This window comes from Pomacea canaliculata, linkage group LG6 (genome assembly GCF_003073045.1).
Source record: "Pomacea canaliculata isolate SZHN2017 linkage group LG6, ASM307304v1, whole genome shotgun sequence".
Lineage (NCBI taxonomy): Eukaryota > Metazoa > Mollusca > Gastropoda > Architaenioglossa > Ampullariidae > Pomacea > Pomacea canaliculata.
In genome coordinates, this window is record NC_037595.1 from 2,684,166 (window position 1) to 2,703,096 (window position 18,931).

Sequence of the window (18,931 nt, forward strand, 5' to 3'; positions counted from 1 at the left end):
ATGGATAAACAACGTCTGCTAACCCTACATCTTTCTTTCTGGTCTGAACACCACTTCGATCATAACTTCAGAAGCAAGACGTTTGTCCTATCAATCCTCAACACCTTCCACTCGCTTCATAACTACGGAGGGGGAGTCGATTGAACGTTCTCCTCCCCGCAAAAAAATTATAGGGACTGATGAGTGCCTGCTACTCTTCTATAAAGGTTGTCTGCTCAGCTTGAAGATTCCCTATGCTCCATTTTATTGTGGCACAATAAACATCTTGATTATTATTACCAAATTTATTATTAAAAATAACCATAACTGTAGAAAAGTTTTATTTTGGCGCTACAGCATACTGTGGAAATTTACGGTAATTTATGACAACGATCAGAACAATCAGCAGTAGAAGATAACACGTACGTTATACGCGTTACTATTTCTAATCGTTACTGAAGCAATATATGAGTTGTACAAAGTACATGTGTGCGATATCAGCAAGTCAAGTAGCAATCAGCCATTTTACATTGGCTTAGGAAGATGCTCTGCTTTGGGGGCAGGAAAACTCGATCTATGCTGACAGTGAACGACAACTCAACACTTACAACATTTTTGGGGTCCCGGGCGGCTGCCCCTTTCTTCTTACTCCACCGTTTCATAAACCAAAGATTTACAAAGTTTATATGTGGAAATGACGGTGTTAACTAAGACTGTATCGACATATACTCCATTCACTTTTAAAAACATAATTCGTTTTCTGCACTTTAATTTTCAAGTGAAAGGTAATTTGCGACATCGGTTGTATCAGTCGAGGAGTAATATCCTGGCTGCTTATAGTATGTAATTGTCAATTTTCTTACTTCATACATTCATTTCGTGTTCAGAATAAAAGTGTTAACTAGGTTTAGTATTATAAGTGGAATAAATTTAACGATCACACTGAAAGATTTCTAATTGGGAAATTTAGAAAATATAGTTTTGTCTTACAAAATTATTTTTGCACACGAAACAGTATTACTGTTGTGCTTAGTTATTATTTCCATACAGAAAAACTCTGTATGTTCAGAAACGGTCCTTAAAACTTCCAAAATAGAAACATAATTCTTTTTCCTAATTGTTTCAGAATGACAGATTGAAGCTTTGTGATGTCACATTATTTCATAAAACCATTTTCTGAACTCAATAATTATAGTGACATTTGATAAATCAAAAATGTGATAACAAATAGAAGATCAGAACATTGAGAGTTTAATATACCATTTTAGACAACATATCATAATAATAATATTCTTTACGTATTAATGCATTGGTTTTGTAATTCGTATGCACAATATCTAACGGTATGATTAAAACGAAAGTGATGGCAAGTATGGCTTTTTGTTGGCTATATTACATTGTAATGTTGTAAATATTGGCAGGCCATTTTCTTCAAGGACAGTAACACCAGATCCCATATTCATCAGTAGGTGAAGACAGGCAAGACTGTCCTTCACTGCTGCAGAGGGTACTAAAGCTTGGCTTGACAAGCACATACACACACACTCCGAAAGGGACGCTCGAATACAAACTTAAAACTTGGATTTATTTGAAAACAGCTATAATTTCCAGAAATGCAGAATACAAGATCTTTTTCGATGGAGGCGAGAGTGCGGGGGAGGACGGATGTGACACGGCGTTACCTCCCAGTCTTCATCACAATGACGGCATCCAGGACGTTCGATCCCACGGAGGGCTCTTGATATGGCTGCTGTCCTCCCACATAGACGAGTAGCAGTCCTGGAGACACATGAGACAATTTTACAGCCGCTTTCTCTCGGTTTTCTACTATCAGTCGCTCGATCGTCATCCGTTATTCCGTCTGCCTGCTAGTCAGCCAGTCTATATGATGCAAAAAGAGTTCCGATTCATGACTTACCGCATATTGGTCTATGTCTGTACTTTCTTATATTGCACTGACTTTGGTTTTTGTATGACAGAAAACATGGTAGGGCAGATTAACTAAATAGTTGCATTTTGTTGTTGCAAGCGTTCGCCGTTGAGTGTGTCTCTTTGTTTACATGAGTTTACATGAGGATAGGACTATATAATATTGCTTACCTGGTTCAAACTCCCATCCGTTATCTGTGTATACTTCCAGATAACTAGCTTTCACGGTAAATGTCAGAGTCTGGGGTTGGGAGGGGTACAGGGTGGTGCGGTTAAAGGCCACCAGCTGAAGACGAGGGGTGGGTACTGAGGAATTGATCCACTGAACATACACCTGTGTCACCTGGCAAACAAACAAAAACCGTTTGTGAAACAGCGTCTTATGGCAAAGTTCTGGAATTGAAGACCAACGCCCCTACAACCAGTTGCTCAGTTGTACCAGTACAAATCAGTTATACAAATCAAAGAATAACGGTGACGAGGTCAGAGGAAGATTGTAAACCCCTTACCCATGTTACATCCTCAATTCTGAACCTTTCTCAAAGCTTGATTAGCCAAGAGCCACTACCATCCCACAATTATTAACATACCGGCCGTCAAACCACTGATTTAGTCGTCATAGTTATCACCATCATTATCATCTTTGTCTTCATCGTTTCTAAAATTACCCTGACTTCCTGACGTTGCTTTTAAAATTATAAACTCTAAGAAAACCTTCTGCACGTTCGCCAGTAAAACGAAAGATCTGGTCACACTGACCTCGTCTGCCGTCACCTCTCCTGTGTTGGTGACCGTTACTTGGAGAACGAGATCTTCACCAGGGGTCAAGGTGTCTGGTGTCCTGAGCTCACTGTAGGTGAAGGTCGTGTAAGACAGACCGTAGCCGAAAGGATACAGAGTCAGGCCTTCAAAATATCGGTAGGTTCTGCCAACCATGGAGTAGTTCACCATTTCTGGAATCTTAAAAGACTTTCTTTTGGTAACATTTCAGGTGGAAATCAACTGTCATTGTGTAAGTTGAATACCAACGAAACAACAGCAGCATCTGCAAAGTTTTACTCATGTGCTTGTGTGCCCGCGTGTGGGCGGAAGGACAGAAAATTGAACAGTAGGGAGAGTGAGTTGAAAGACCATCAATGTGTTGTCAGAAAAGACGATCTTTCTTATTCACCTGGGACGCCAGAAGTGGCCAAGTTGCCGGCAGGCGACCAGCAGGAGAGCTCACTCCACCATAGTTGGTCAGTGCCATGAAGATCGCTGTTCCTGCGCTCTGAGCAGGAAAGAAGCATTCCAAAATGGCGACGACGCCTGGGCTTTGGACGGCCCAGGTGATGTTGAGAGGACCAGCATTAAACAGGAGCAGCACCACTGGTTTCCCGTCAGCTTCGGGGAGTGAAACGATTTGGAATTGCTAACTTCTTTTTTTTATTATTCCTTGCCTTCATTTTATATTTTTTTATTCTATCAGCTTCTCTCTCTTATTAATTACCGACAGCCAAGTTATTTTTAACACCACATAGTGTAACCGACGTTTTGCTCGTTAACAATAAAGTGAAACAGAAAAAAAAATGAAAGACAGTGATGTTTGCAAAAACCATAAAAATAATTTTTATTCAGACGTGATAATAAAATGTTACTGCACATTCTCATGCAATGATTTTGGAGATAAGTGTTTTCAGAAAATCTTAAAAACCATCAAACAGGAATTTGTCCTAGTATAGTTATATGAAGGTTAATCGTAGTTCAAAACAAAAAATACTTTTATGTCCGACCACAGATGGTCTACTCACCAGCAGTGACAGCATCCTGCAGCAGCTGGAGCTGTTTCCCTGGCAACTCCAAGTCCGCACGGTCATTACCCTCACTCTCAATCATGTTGCCTCGAGGAAAAACACACACATCGTTTGCAACCCATTCAGAAAGACCAAAGAACAACTTATCTTAAATCTTAAAGTAATGAAACAACTTCTGGAAAATTTCTGGAAATTTTTCAAGGACTAATACCGACATTCCATAAAGACTTCGTGGACGATGGAGATAAAAAAAAAAGTGCGACTATACATGCAACGTGCCTATTACCGACGAGGCTAATGTGACTCGGTCAGTTGTTTCGTGACAGAGCAACTATAGTCAGATCGACTGCGGTGACCACTCTTCTTTCCTGAGACAAATACCTATCTCAACACAGACAAAAGTGTCTCGGGTTGGAACTCACTTGTGCCCAGACAGACAAACGTAAGTTCAGAACTTTTCACCACGTCGATGACATTTGCCGGCTCGTAGATAGTACACCGAGGGTCAGTACATCCGTCCTCCGACACGGTCACGTCACTGAGTTGAAGCAGGCCGCCAAACGGGGTCACGGTCAAGTCCTCGTCGATGGTGGGGCTGTAGTCGCCATACAGAACGGCGGGGCTATTGGACATGGGCCCCACGACCTGTGGAGGCAGGTAAAAGAGAGAATTTAATACTCTATCTTCTACAAAATCTGGGCAAAATGTTATGCATCCTTCTTCTGTAAATCAAACACATGATACTATAAAGTTTTGTTAAACTAGGAAACACGACTAGAACGATAGGATGACTGTTGATTCCAGACACGTCCAGGAACTCGAACAGGATGAGGGTTACAACATGGAAAGGGGTCGTCTTTAAGGGCCCCAGAAGAAGTGTACTTAGTTGAAAGTAGTACAACTCACGGCTATTCGATTGAATCTCTGCTTTAGGGGTAGAAACCCATTTTGGTTCTTGAGCAGCACCAAGCTCTTGACTGCTGCCTCCAGTGCCAGGTCGCGATGTGCCGGACTCTGGACGAGGGACACGTTCACCTGTGTGTAGGGGTTCATGTCCGGCGGGTCAAACTCTCCCAGGCGCATGCGTGTGTAGAATAAAGGCTTTACTCTAGATCGAACTGTGTCCTCGCTGATTTCCCCAGCTTTAACAGCAGCAACTGTCGCACGAAACAAATAACGATCTTTACACACATTACGAAATAAACAGAATGTTCAAGTAATCTAGTTATTTGATAGTTTGCCATCTGCACTTAGCAAGCGGCAGCACAGACACACAGGCACTGACACTTACCGATATTGGTAAAAATATTGTGGGTGTTCTGCGAGGACACTTCCAGACTAACGCCGGCCTCTATAGCAACGGCAGCGGCCGTGACGTTGTCGTTGACGTAGTGATGGCCGGTGATGATCTGCTCCAAGGCGTTCTCATCGCTGACCACGTAGCCCGTGAAGCCCCACTCCGTGCGCAGAATGTCCGTTAGTAACACTCCATTGGCACAGGCCGGCACACCGTTGATGCTTTAATAATAGATATCAACTAAGATATAGACATACATGCTGATATTGATATTTAGATACAGAATAGAGTATATGAGACTTATACTTTTTAATTATATATAGTGACCATTAGAAACGAGTACACGAACTTCTGGGGAAGCTAATGCGTATGTACGGCAATCTTAAACTTTAGAAGATGCTTTAGTTTGCTTCTTGTTCAAAGACGCTAACAAGAATTTCCACGATTTTTACGTTGAGTTTTAAAGTCTGGTATCCATTACTTCGACTGATACAAATATTGAGGCAAATTAGAAAAAAAGCTTATTATGAATTATAAGTAATTCTTTGAAAAGCACCAAATATATATGCAAGCAAAATGGGTAACGACACGCACACTCACACACGCACACTCACACACGCTCTCTCTCTCTCTCCAGACACTGTCAGCTAAAGAAAAATTCATATGATGATTACTACTTTGTGAGGTACAAAATATTAAATTTAAAAGTAACATTACTGTTGAGCTTTCCTCTAGTTATTAGTAATTCCCAATAAAATCGGTAAGCAATACAGCACAGTCACGAGTGTACACCTCCCAAAAATGTACTCGGTTTTCCCGATTTGAAAGCAAACCTTTACAAGGTTTCGTTGAGAAAAGGGAAAATACTCGTGAAGAGTATCTGAATCGGCTGTGTTAAGTTACTTCCCTTTCTTGAACTAATTGAGGGGAGCTGACTACAGACGGTGCATAACGTAAAGACCATTCATAAATGTGACAGTCAGATATGATACAAGGTAAATAAGTAAATGGGAGGTTTAAGAACAGGTACAAGACAAGTACACGTGCATTTACCTGTTGTAGCTGCACATGAGACTGTAAGTGCCGGCCTCTACACAGGCTTTAAAGGCGGGTAGAAACGTGGACCTCCAGTCTCTGTCTGACACCTGACACACAGCCTTAGAATCATGTCACAGACAACCTCACTTCTTGTCAACTCTTGTGATTGTAATGCCTTTGTTTTGAAATAATGTAGTGTTTTGCGTTTTTCTAATTAAATCGAGGGCCATACGTGAAAAAACACACATTTTGCTCTTTCTACTACTCTCTTAAAAAAAATTTTGTCTGCCTATCTATATAGCTGTTCTTTCCGACACGAAATCTTATCTAACATCGTTTGCTATAAAGATTGCTAAGACAGAGGTAATCTCGTGCTTAAGCACTTGTGCTGAGAGTGCAAGGGGGTCACCTGGGCGTCAAAAGAGTCTCTTCCAACAGGAATGTTCTCGGGACCTCCATGGACGTCGAAATGCTTGCAGCCAGCGTTGGCCAGAACATAACGGGTGTCGTTGCCTTGGAGACCATGCACAAAGCTTGTTGCTAGGATACCGCTTAGTATTGGATCCTCGCCGTATGTTTCCTCAAAGACAGAAAGGATGCAATTGTAAAGCTCTAATTCTCGATTATAAAAGAATTACACCCGAAAATTAATTAACTTAGAATATGGCAGTTATAATTAATCAGTTAAGTTATAATATGGCAGGGTGAACATTCAATACTCAATACCTCAAGAATAAGGAAACAAGGGAAATTTATAACTGTGAAGTCAAGAATAAGTATGAGGCCCTTTCAGGACTGACAGAAGAATCAGTGGAAGAACACTGGTCAACACTCAAGAGCATTTGGAAGACAACCTGTACAGATATTCTAGGGAAGAGGGAAAGAAAACACAAGGAATGGATGACCCCAGAGACCTGGGCAAAGACTTAAAAAAAGAAAGGGACTGAAACAGAAGCTCAACCAGTGTCAAGATCAACAAATCTGGAAATTCATCTCGTCCTCTCTCTCTCTTTATATTTATACATTCAAGCACGCATACAAAAATAAATAAATAAAAAAAATTTTTTAAATCGTCCCACTGCTTTATTTATACATATTGTTTATGAAGCTGCCTCTACTGATAAACTAAAACGCTAGAAGGTATAGTTATTGACAGAACTCAGATCCATTGATTGTCTTACCTGGTTGCGGCCCCACCTGGGGTCCCTCATGATGTTGATGACTGGGGAGAAGCAGCTGAGGCCGCGGTGGTCGCCGTACAGTCCGTGTTGGGTGTAGTTGTTGTATTTGGCCCTGACCTCTAGCCCTGTGGCACGTGCTACTCGCTCCACTAGGTCGGGGCTGTGCAGAGGATGAAGATGATTATGATGTGCTACGTAAGGTAGACGATCAACGTGTGCAACATTTCTATTCTGCAATCTAACAAAAAGACTTTCTAATTAGGATAAGTAAAATTATGTTAATGTTTAAATGATGACGGGGAGGGAGAGAAACAGTCACAACCTAAAAGTAGCTGCCAGTCCAAGAGCCTGTGGGAAGGAAGTGGCTGGCCCCGCATCCACATCTCCATCCAGACACTCCGTGTTCCACGAGTACGGCCCCACCCCGAGTCGGGGGATGGCCGGGGCGGGGCTGACCTGAGATCCGTGTCCTCCAAACGCCATCTGCTGCTGGATCTCATCTAGTGTCAGCAAGGACACCAAGTTGTCTACCCTTGCTTCCCACGGAAGCGAGACATTTCGGAATGGGTAGTCTCCCCGAATCAAGACGACGCCGGAGTAGATGCAGAAGAGGAGAAAGAAAAAGAAACCCCGGTTTCCGCTTATGGTCATGTCTGTGCCAGTCTACTACCTCGTCGACACAAACTGGAAGTAGAAGCAAACAAATTAATACTACAAACACAATAATAATGTGAAAACAAACGTGAAGCTGGTGCATGTCGTCCACGACTATCCTGCTGAAGTGGGAAACTAGAAAAGCAGGCTACTAAATCGGCGTAGGAAAATCAGGTCATACCCAGGTTGAACCATGACCCATACACCAAAAAGTCTTCATCATTCTGGTTTTATTTTCTAACTGGGTTGGTCCAAGGTTAGGCATCGGGTCAGAGTCTGCCCTCCGGGTCCTGCTGAAGACTCCCTCATGACAGTGATGATATTTAGTAATGTCCTAACCGGCTCGACAGTGACTGCTCTCCATCTTTTTGATCATCCTTTTTCCAGCTCCATGTGAACATGCATTGACACTTGGACTGGGTGTGTATTGCACTATACGTGTTCTGTGTCCATTGAGATCCGTGTTCTTCAAATAGCTTAATACACACCTGTAGACCCCACCCCGCCATGTCTGTTCAACCTTACTGTTATTCTTTTAGTGCATCGTTGTTATGGTTTGCTTGTATCTATGATATGCTTTTCCTGGTTTATATTTTTGTCTCTTTTCTGCAATCCGAAGAGTATTCTTCCGTGTTTGTCCATCATTCTACAGTAAAAAAAAAACCAACAGCAGCAGCAGCAACAACAACAACAAAATCCACCTCATTCCCAGAAACGTGTCACATCATCAACGATCTCTTACCTTTCAGATGGTGTGTATGCTACACCTTGCCAACTAGTCACTATTTGCCTTAGAAGTTAATACTTAAATTCTCTATGTTGTGTCAGCGATTCTGCTACCACAGTAGAAAAGAAATCCGAAGACTGAGGTCTTGCTAGATAGTGATTAAAAATAGTATAATTTATCTTATCTGTGATCTTCTTGAGCCATTTCCATGAGTGTCCTTGAAACATTTCACACACACACACACACACGCGCGAATGGCGCACTTGTTCTCAAAAGTTCAAAAAGTTACTCTTTTGGCGAAAAAATCTCAGAAGTCAACTAGAAAAACTACATTCTGGCACATTTGTTTGCTGTTACTGTAGCATTCAACAAACCTCCAATATAAAATCCAGTGTCCGGAACTGAAATTTTTATAGCTACGCTCACATGAATATATCTGTAATGTAACAGGTGTGCAGATGTGTTGTCCTTGACCTTTCTACCCTTATCAGGTGGGCAGATTGAGAAATAACCCCCTGAGTACTGGTAACCTCTACGTGCAGCGAAGCTGGGGATGGAGAATCGCCGAGGGGAGAAGACATCGGCGTCTGAGACCGGACAGTAGATAAAAAAAAGGTCCTGTGGTTCCATACCCGTATGACACATCCCTGGGGAAGGCAGCAATGGATAGGAGATAGGAAATAGGCCCAAAGAAAACACAGCTAGTCCCTGTCATGTCCCTCCTATACCACCGACAAGTCAGGAGACTAGCTTGACCTTTACATCGATATACGCGCATTTGAGTTACGAGAATCTGGGATACAATAGGGATGGTCGGTAACTAGCGGCTAGCTGCGAGACTTGGAAAACATTAAAATACTTGTACAACGACTAAATTGTGTTTAGTGAAAATACTACAATTATATCTATGTACTCAGCTTACTAACATGAGGAGGTAATATTAATGAAGCAACATAAAGGAGCGAAAGCAGAGAAAAGGACAAAGTTGGTGCATCAGGAGAATAAGTCACACCACAGAAAATCCACAGTTCGAACTATTGCAGCTTTGTAAATGTTAGCAACAAACTTGTCTACAGACATACCAGTAAACTTGTCTTCACACATGTCAGACATCACAGTAAAATAAACTTGTCTACAGACAAGACAGATATCACAGTACAACCAAGGTTCAGGGCCGAAGAAGCCCACAGTGATGACTCTGGACATTGAGTCAGGTGGCCTGACTTTTCATGAGTCAGTAGAAATTCTATCTTATCATCAAGTCTGAGCTTGCTTACAGCAATCCAAGACTTAACTTCAAAGATACATATTCCTAAATGATGAAAAGTGGTCTGCAACATCGGAGGTGAGACAGTAGTAGAGAGCTGAGTTTTGGAAGAAAGGAATTATCTGGAAATGGTATGACAGAACCAGCAGTGAAAAGACAGAGAAGGAGTTTATAAGAGTTGGTGACAGACAGCTAGTAAGGGCGAGATATGGCGAGAGAGGACGAGAGTGTGTGGGAGAGCGCGAGATAAGTTGGCGAGAGAGAGCAAGTTACCGAGTTGATGGTGAGAGACCGCGAGAGAGGACGAGAGATGGCTAGTTTATGAGAGTTTGGAGAGAGACTGTTAGTAAGGGGGGAGATATCGCGAGAATGAACTAAAGTTGGCGAGAGAGGGCGAGAGTTGGTGAGGGTTGTGGCTAGTAATGGCTAGTAACTGCGAGATGTCACTGTCGAAAGAGCCCGAGTTTTTGTTGTGTCAGATTGAAATAAGACTGAACTACCGATTCTAGGATATAGGATATCAGCTGAAAGTGTTAGTGTCAACAGTGCCGCGGCCACCCCGCTTTCCCGAGGGACGGGACCTTCATCCTGTTGTTTGTAAACACCACCCGTTAGTGAGTGGGGCATACCACAGTGTGTTTTACAGACACCCTCACGGTCTGCTGCCCTCCACTGACGTCTTCGGGGAAAAAAGTTCGAACACGTGTCCTAATCACCCGTATCCTACTGTCAACAGAGTTCACTTTTGTAAAATCCACAAGCAAAAAATGCTCAGTCCCAGTCTTGAACTCTTGCTGCGCATGACTGAATATAATGGCGACCGGTTGGAACGAAGGATACTCGGGGTAGAGACCTTGTTTAGTGTTTCTTATATTGCACTGGCCGTATAACAATGGAGGGTAATTGTGTAGTGTCTACAAGCTGCTTGTTACACCATTCATTGAACTGTTTGATTGAAGACATTGGTGTGGTTAGAACTTCGTGTTTACAGTTTTGATTCACCCCTGCAAAGGACAGACTTTGATCCTTGTGGGCATTTTGTCTTTCTCGTTTCGCCATCCTGTGTTCATAATTTCGCCTGGAGTTTCCATATTATGTGTTCGGTGCATGTTTCAAATGTATTGTGAAGGTATACAGACGATGAATACTGCTAGAAGGTGTTTTACTTTGTCTTTAGTGTAACCAGAAGCCCAACCTGGGTGTTGGAAAAACTCGTATGTGTCACAAATAAGTGGCTGGTGGATCAGGGCTTGTGTGTGACAAGTTAGTGTACAAACAGATTCTTGAGTACAGACAATGCCAGTGCATCGCACTCACTGTACTTTCTCCAAAACGAGGCTGTTTCCATTGTTGGATATTTCTAGATTTCAGAACAAAGCACATTATATATTGACCCGCACACGTGATAACGAAGGAAAAGTACAAAATTCAACAGAGTCAGCATCGTCGTAAGAACAAGAACGTATATATATATACAGGCAGAAATACATATATGATACATAAGAATATCCATCATCACGATCACTTTCAAACTGTTATTATAATTACATTGTTTCTCTGACAGTAGCTTAATGGATCTCTTTCAGTTAGAAGAATAAAGTTTTTTTCCTGTGGGTATATGGAATTGCAAAAAGCTGCAGAAAAGATGCGAGGGCATTTCTGGGACAGGCATTGATAAGGTATTTCATGTTGCATTGTTTTCTTAAACGGAGCCCTATATCTAGGGGACAGTCAGCCGTGAGATTATTTTGCTGTAACCGCCAGGACAGCAGACGATCAGGGAGCCATCAGAGACCAGAGCCAAGTAAGTACTGATCGTGCTTCTGAAACGGTATTAAGAATACAGAGTTAGTTTAACTTGGGGTGAGACTAGTGACTGGCACGGACCACCAGACATGCAAACAACAAGTAGCTAGCTTTCCTAGTCTCATTACTATGACTTCTGGTGACATTTCTCTCTGTCATGACATAGTGGGCACGAAGAAAGCTCGAAAAAAAAGTTCAAAAGGTAGTGAACTTAACTATAACGGAAAAGGGAACGCCGATGAAGGAGACAGTTTAAACAGGTCACATTTTAATCTCTAGGTACTGCTAGACTAGTCTTGGCCGATTTAAAATTCCTTTGTTTCCCCTTCCCTCCCCTCCCAGGCGTTTGTAAAGTTTTCCGTAGCTAAATTATTTAGTTTATATCTAATTGCTATCCTCTTTTTCATTATTATTATTACTATTATACACTGACTCTGTTACTTACCTGATTTTTCCGTTGCTGTAGGTGAGGGTCGGCGTGGTAGCAGATTGGCACAGACATGACTTTTCGTGGAAACCCGAGTTTCTTTGTCTTTCTCGTCTACTCCATCTACTGCAGCGCCATTTTGACTCGGGGAGACTACCCATTCCGAAATGTCTCACTTCCGTGGGACGCAAGGGTAGACAACTTGGTGTCCTTGCTGACGATAGATGAGATCCAGGAGCAGATGGCGCGTGGAGGACACGGACCCCACGTCAGCCCCGCCCCGGCCATCCCCCGACTCGGGGTGGGGCCGTACTCGTGGAACACGGAATGTCTGGATGGAGATGTGGATGCGGGGCCAGCCACTTCCTTCCCACAGGCTCTGGGACTGGCGGCGACTTTCAGGTAGTTGGTGCGGGGGAGTACAAGTCCTTTTACTTACAGATATCTTCCATTCTCATTCCTTCTCTCATCTCCTTCTCCGTCGTTCTGTTTCTTACGCCCCACTTCCAGCAACCTGTCTGCCTCCCCCAAACTCTTTCGGTCTCTCTCTTGTAGTTTAGCCTACTCTCATCACTTTAGGGAAGTTGATAGATGTAAAATGCACACTAGTTTGTTTACCCTACCACCTCTGTAAACAAAGAATTGTGGTTGTTGAGTCTTTCTTGTTGTTATATACCTATCTCTACTGATTTATACAGTCTGTTTCTCGTCGTCGTATGGACCTTGCTGCTGACACGGAATTAAACATCGACTATCATTTATTTCTCCACATGACTGCTTGAATGAAAGAGCGGATGATGATGATTATTATTATTATTGTTATTATTTTCACTGCACAGCCCTGACCTAGTGGAGCGAGTAGCACGTGCCACAGGGTTAGAGGTCAGGGCCAAATACAACAACTACACCCAACACGGACTGTACGGCGACCACCGCGGCCTCAGCTGCTTCTCGCCAGTCATCAACATCATGAGGGACCCCAGGTGGGGCCGCAACCAGGTAAGATAATGCTCGTGAGGAAACTTTACACTTTAACTGTTAAGAACCTTTAGTTCCTCATAGCGAAAACTATAGCTTTTATTATATAAATATATCATATGTAACTAAAATCGGTTTGAACTTCTTTCCTAAAGTTGAAGATATATGTACATCTGCCCACACACACATATACACATCTATGGGCAGCAAGTGCTGTACATCACCTTGAGTAAATAAGACATGTCTAACAAACAATATCAATCAACATTTATTACTGAGTAAAGATTTTGATTGAATTTTTTTTCTTTACCGTATAGGTTTGCAATAGAATTCTATTTAAAAACTTTTATTTTCGTCATTATGCCTCAAACATCAATAGTTGAGTTTTGTGTTTAATCATCTTTGTCATCGCTGGTAGTGCGGGCCGTAACTCTGTCACTTACTCTGAGGAAGTAATTGTGGTGTTACCTCCCTTGGAGCGGTTAGCAGGGAAAGCGAACAGAGTTGTCGTCAATAATACCCACCGCACACACATGCCGCACAGAATCAGGTTTTAGAAAATTTGCCATGTAGCTAAAAATTAATATACATGCGTATGTATTCCTCTACACTGCAAGTTGTAATTTAAACTTTTGTTTATTAATTAATTGTCGGGGATGATCCATTAAACACCGGGAATTAGAGATTGACTGTTGCATCTTTTCTGTCTTTGAGGAAACATACGGCGAGGATCCAATACTAAGCGGTATCCTAGCAACGAGCTTTGTGCATGGTCTCCAAGGCAACGACACCCGTTATGTTCTGGCCAACGCTGGCTGCAAGCATTTTGATGCTCATGGAGGTCCAGAGAACATTCCTGTTGGAAGAGACTCTTTTGACGCCCAGGTGACGTAGTGATGATGATGATGATGATGATGATGATGATGATGATAATGATTGATGATTGATGATTGATGATTGATTGATGATTGATGATGATGATGATGAATAGTTCACTCTCACTACAACACACACACATGACCATGTGACTGTGACTTTTTGGCTCTGTGCTAACAGTTCTATGATTGTGTAAATGTGACTGTGAATATGTGAATGTGAATATGTGACTTGTGCTGCTGTGACTCTTGTAATTTCGTGACTGATTTTATAAAGTGATTCTGTGTCAGGTGTCAGACAGAGACTGGAGGTCCACGTTTCTACCCGCCTTTAAAGCCTGTGTAGAGGCCGGCACTTACAGTCTCATGTGCAGCTACAACAGGCAAGTGCACGTGCCCTCCCGCTAACCTCACTTGGCTCGTGACTAAAAGCGTTGAATCAATGAAACAAATAAATAATGATCCTGTAGTGGTCAACTTACTAATGGTAATGTTTCACTCCGGAGCCGCTATGTACAAGTTGTCCCAGACATGTGTATGTCCATGTTTTAACGGCCAGTATGTGTATGTCCATGTTTTAACGGCCAGTATGTGTATGTCCATGTTTTAATGGCCAGTATGTGTGTGTCCATGTTTTAACGGCCAGTATGTGTATGTACATGTTTTAACGGCCAGTATGTGTATGTCCATGTTTTAACGGCCAGTTTGTGTATGTCCATGTTTTAACGGCCAGTATGTGTATGACCATCACATCATCAAGACACCCTGTCTCGGTGTTTCAAGAATCAACGGTGTGCCGTCCTGCGCCAACAAGAAGTTGCTGACGGACATTCTGCGCACGGAGTGGGGCTTTAAGGGCTACGTGGTCAGCGATGAGATGGCCCTGGAGTGGATCATCACCGGTCATCACTACGCCAACGACAACGTCACGGCCGCTGCCGCAGCAGTCAATGCCGGCGTTAGTCTGGAAATTTCACCGGACATAATCGACAATGTTTTTGCACACATTGGTAAATAGTTTACATCTACAGGTGCGGGCGTGTCAGTCTGTCTGTGTGTGTGTGTGTAAAAGAAGCGGGCTGTCAGTCTAAGAGACCTCTGTATTCTTTTCGCCTCATCTATGAAGCTGTCTCCCTTAAACACTAGAATATTCTTTTGTGTAAGTGGCAGGTGATATGCAGCCTTGATGAAACTAGTACAAAGAGAAAACAGTTGCACTGCATGAGTTTATGGCAACTAGTATTGTTCGTATCAAGCTTTGTAATTCATTAACTAATAGCAGTTCGGTTACTATTAAATTTAAAGTTATGTACACAAACTTCATTTTTTTATCAAGCTGTGTAATAAGCCTCATTTCTTGTGACAGTTGCTGCTGTTAAAGCTGGGAAAATCAGCGAGGATACGGTTCGATCTAGAGTAAAGCCTTTATTCTACACACGCATGCGCCTGGGAGAGTTTGACCCGCCGGACATGAACCCCTACACACAGGTGAACGTGTCCCTCATCCAGAGTCCGGCACATCGCGACCTGGCACTGGAGGCAGCAGTCAAGAGCCTGGTGCTGCTCAAGAACCAAAACGGGTTTCTACCCCTAAAGCAGAGATTCAATCAAATAGCCGTGAGTGTTCGAAAAAATATGTCTGACATGACTAGAAAGTGACAAAAACTAGAATAACATGCCAGTCTTTACATTAAGACAATTATTTCAATGAAAATATATTTAGAAATGTTTTTCTACTATAAGGAGCCAAATATATTTCCTTCAAAGTACAGAGCGACTACGGGATAGCAGATTAGCAGATGGTTCCTTCTTTTTTTTTTCCTTGGTGGGCTTTTATTGTGGGAGAGTCTGGTGATTTTCAAATAATGACACAGTAGTTTCGACTATTGTCTTTTCTCCACAATGAACAGTTACTGAAGACTTTCAGCCTACCTCGATAAACCATTATTTTATGGCAACTTCAGTGGGGATGCTAGAAGGATCAGTCTGTTGCACGTAGAAAGGTCATTGACCCCTCTTTGTTTTTCCCTCTGCAGGTCGTGGGGCCCATGTCCAACAGCCCCGCCGTTCTGTACGGCGACTACAGCCCCACCATCAACGAGACTTTGACCGTGACCCCGCTGAACAGCCTGGGTCAGCTCAGTGATGTGGTTTATTCTGCTGATGGATGTTCTAACCCTCGGTGTACGACCTACGACTCGGACAGTGTCTTCGCTGCTGTGTCAAAAGCTGAGGTCACGTTTGTCTGTCTGGGAACAAGTGAGTTCTGGCTGTTTTGACAAAGGACTTGTGACTAGTCACATTTATCTGTCTATGGAAAGCGAGTTTTGAACGCACTCACGTTTGTCTTTCTCGTGACAGTTCATTACAGTTGTAGTCTTCTTGACATGTGTGTCTGTCCTTGGCAATCCTCTAGAAGTAACATCTTTCTTCGTAGGACAACTAAGAGAGATTTCACAGAGCCTTAGTGTGCCTTATGATGATTTTTACAAATATCTGATTGTGCGTGGTTTTGTTTGTGTTTATCTGCCCGTTTTCTTTTCTTTCCCGAAGGCAACGTGATTGAGAGCGAGGGCAATGACCGTGCAGACCTTGAGTTGCCAGGGAAACAGCTCCAGATGCTGAAGGATGTTGTCAGTGCAGGTGAGTGAGCAGACCTTTGTGATCGGACACGATAGTGCTTTTTGGCTAACTTTTACATTCGAGGCCTAAAAAAATAGTTCGTAAAACCGATGACTTTTAGTATTTTTCCATTTAAGATTCAGTGCGCATGACAATTATTCTCTCCTCCAGACTGGTTATTGGTGTTGCGTAACTCAACATCAAAGTTATTTTTTTTAATGGGAAAAGTATAAGAATATGAAACTGATGTGGCATTTAAAGGGTATTGGAGGGTTTAAAAGACCCACACGAAATATTTAATCCAACAAGAAAAGCAACTGTGATTTGCCTCTCGGCAGCTGGTGGGAAGCCAGTGGTGTTGCTGCTGTTCAACGCCGGTCCGCTCAACATCACGTGGGCCGTGAACAACTCGGCCGTCGTCGCCATCTTGGAATGCTTCTTTCCGGCGCAAACCGCGGGGACAGCAATCTATAGAGCTCTGACAAACTACAATGGAGTGAGCTCCCCTGCTGGTCGTCTGCCTGCAACATGGCCGCTTCTGGCGTCGCAGGTTAGGAAATAAGAAAATCTTCCTGGAGCTGCTGTGTGAAACAGCTTTGATTATGTTAGCCACTACTGGTACATGGTAGATGGGTTCAAATGGGGATAAACAACAACAACAACAACAACAACAACAACAACAAATCACCCAGGAACAGAATTTGTTCACTCTGGACAATAAAATTAGCTTAGCTTTTTGTTTGGTTTTTAAAGGAAGATATAAGTAAACACTACACTATGACAGTTCTCTGATAGGATATTTCCATCTGTTACTTTTTGAAAACAATCGTTTGAAGATTCCAGACATGGTGAACTACTCCATGGCTGGCAGAACCTACCGGTACTTTGAAGGCCAGACTTTGTACCCGTTTGGCTATGGTCTGTCTTACACGACCTTCAACTACAGTGACCTCAAGACCCCAGCCACCTTGAACCCGGGTCAAGATCTCGTCGTCCAAGTTACTGTCGCTAACACGGGGCAGGTGACAGCGGACGAGGTGAGCATGAGAAGAATATTTTATTTTGAAAATAAAATGGCGATCCTTCAAAAGTTTGGTGAAGAAAATATTTTTCCTTACATGAAGAGAGCCTTTGCCGATAAAATCATAGCATTTGAATGGTAATGATAGTGGCGATGTCCACGACAATGGATGGTGGTGATTGTTACTCTTCTTCTTGCAGCTTTGAGAAGGTTCAACACCAGCTGTAGTGTGTGTAGAGCTCTGTGTAGTCCATCAAACAGCAATGTTTGATCACTAGAAGTTCAGGTGAAACAACTCATACAGAATAAGACATGTGTGACAGGTTTTGCGAGAAACTTTTTGTTATGAGAATGCAGTCTCCACAAAGCTCTGTCTATTTGCCAGGTGACACAGGTGTATGTTCAGTGGCTCAACTCCTCAGTACCCACGCCTCGTCTTCAGCTGGTGGCCTTTAACCGCACCACCCTGTACCCCTCCCAGCCCCAGACTCTGACATTTACTGTAAAAGCTAGTTATCTGGAAGTATACACAGATAACGGATGGGAGTTTGAGCCAGGTAAGCAATATATTTTTATCCTGCAGACTCCTATAAACAAATGAACACACTTTATAGGAGGACACCCTGTCTGCATTCACATACTCGCGGAGGGACTCGTGTTTATCTACAAGTCTGATGTGCGAACAGACCGGTAGCACATTGTGCAACATCGACACTATGTTGCAAACATACCTGAAGTCACAGCGAGTACACATAACAAGGGAATACCTTCCAAACTGAGAGAAGAACAAATACTAAACTTCCCCATCATTTCACCCACGCTCACCCAAGTCTTTCACAATGTTTACTGCCGCAATAAAAACTGACAATAAAATAATAAAGCAGTAAATATAAATATGTCCGCTGAAACACGCCGAAGTTTTTTTCCCTCTCCTAACACACAAAGAGACAACGACTGAATGACTGACCGAGTGACTGACAAAGTGAGGAAGAATAAATAAAGAAAACTGCCATAAGCTCTTCTCGTGTTTTCCAGGACCGTTACGTATCTACGTCGGAGGCCAGCAGCCGGGTCAAGAGCCACCCGTGGGGTCAAACGTCTTGTCCGCCATCATAGTGATGACGTCATTGTAACGGACTGCGAGCACGTGACATTCAAGTATTATGCTGGGGCTCGTAGGGACTTTGACAATGACATTCATCATTATAAAAAAAGATTACTGTTCTTTACGGCAGGTAAGACGATAAAGACTTTTGGAAGAGAGAAATCGGGTTTTTATTGTCCGAGGGAGAGAAGGAGGATGTTTGTGTGTTTACGTGTGTGCGAGCGTGGCCAGG

At 42.8% G+C, this 18,931-nt stretch overlaps 2 protein-coding genes across 5 annotated transcripts; one reads left to right on the forward strand and one right to left on the reverse strand.

Annotated features, from left to right (window-relative positions):
• Window positions 1-1,545: 1,545 nt before the first annotated feature.
• LOC112565728 (probable beta-D-xylosidase 2) lies at window positions 1,546-12,235 on the reverse strand. 4 transcript variants are annotated; one of them, XM_025241403.1, is made up of 13 exons: window positions 12,117-12,235; window positions 7,540-7,901; window positions 7,218-7,377; window positions 6,446-6,616; window positions 6,052-6,143; window positions 4,993-5,219; window positions 4,608-4,858; window positions 4,124-4,346; window positions 3,699-3,788; window positions 3,080-3,291; window positions 2,668-2,868; window positions 2,080-2,251; window positions 1,546-1,758 (listed from the first exon to the last, which is right to left on the reverse strand). In XM_025241403.1, exons 2-13 carry the CDS (start codon window positions 7,866-7,868, stop codon window positions 1,658-1,660), a joined length of 2,229 nt encoding a protein of 742 aa, XP_025097188.1. In that variant the 5' UTR covers window positions 7,869-7,901; window positions 12,117-12,235; the 3' UTR covers window positions 1,546-1,657. The 4 variants fall into 4 exon arrangements, with proteins under 4 accessions (XP_025097188.1, XP_025097187.1, XP_025097185.1 ...); XM_025241402.1 differs by lacking the exon at window positions 12,117-12,235 and adding an exon at window positions 11,426-11,551 and having other exon boundaries at window positions 7,540-7,904; XM_025241400.1 differs by lacking the exon at window positions 12,117-12,235 and adding an exon at window positions 8,681-8,822.
• Window positions 11,587-18,861, forward strand: LOC112565729 (probable beta-D-xylosidase 7). Its single transcript, XM_025241404.1, has 13 exons — window positions 11,587-11,669; window positions 12,138-12,500; window positions 12,938-13,097; window positions 13,791-13,961; window positions 14,243-14,334; window positions 14,735-14,961; window positions 15,318-15,568; window positions 15,988-16,210; window positions 16,505-16,594; window positions 16,912-17,123; window positions 17,410-17,610; window positions 17,980-18,151; window positions 18,630-18,861. Exons 2-13 carry the CDS (start codon window positions 12,172-12,174, stop codon window positions 18,725-18,727), a joined length of 2,226 nt encoding a protein of 741 aa, XP_025097189.1. The 5' UTR covers window positions 11,587-11,669; window positions 12,138-12,171; the 3' UTR covers window positions 18,728-18,861.
• Window positions 18,862-18,931: the final 70 nt, after the last annotated feature.

Bases quoted from the DNA above. Each gene is read 5' to 3' on its own strand.
- LOC112565728 (XM_025241403.1), bottom strand. From the start codon at position 7,868: ATGACCATAAGCGGAAACCGGGGTTTCTTTTTCTTTCTCCTCTTCTGC. The intron at 3,292-3,698 runs GTGAGTAGACCA...CACTCCCCGAAG, and splicing joins GCAGGATGCTGTCACTGCTG to CTGACGGGAAACCAGTGGTG. The intron at 2,869-3,079 runs GTGAATAAGAAA...AAGTCTTTTAAG, and splicing joins GGCCACTTCTGGCGTCCCAG to ATTCCAGAAATGGTGAACTA.
- LOC112565729 (XM_025241404.1), top strand. From the start codon at position 12,172: ATGACTTTTCGTGGAAACCCGAGTTTCTTTGTCTTTCTCGTCTACTCC. The intron at 12,501-12,937 runs GTAGTTGGTGCG...TTCACTGCACAG, and splicing joins GGACTGGCGGCGACTTTCAG to CCCTGACCTAGTGGAGCGAG. The intron at 14,335-14,734 runs GCAAGTGCACGT...CGGTGTTTCAAG, and splicing joins CTCATGTGCAGCTACAACAG to AATCAACGGTGTGCCGTCCT.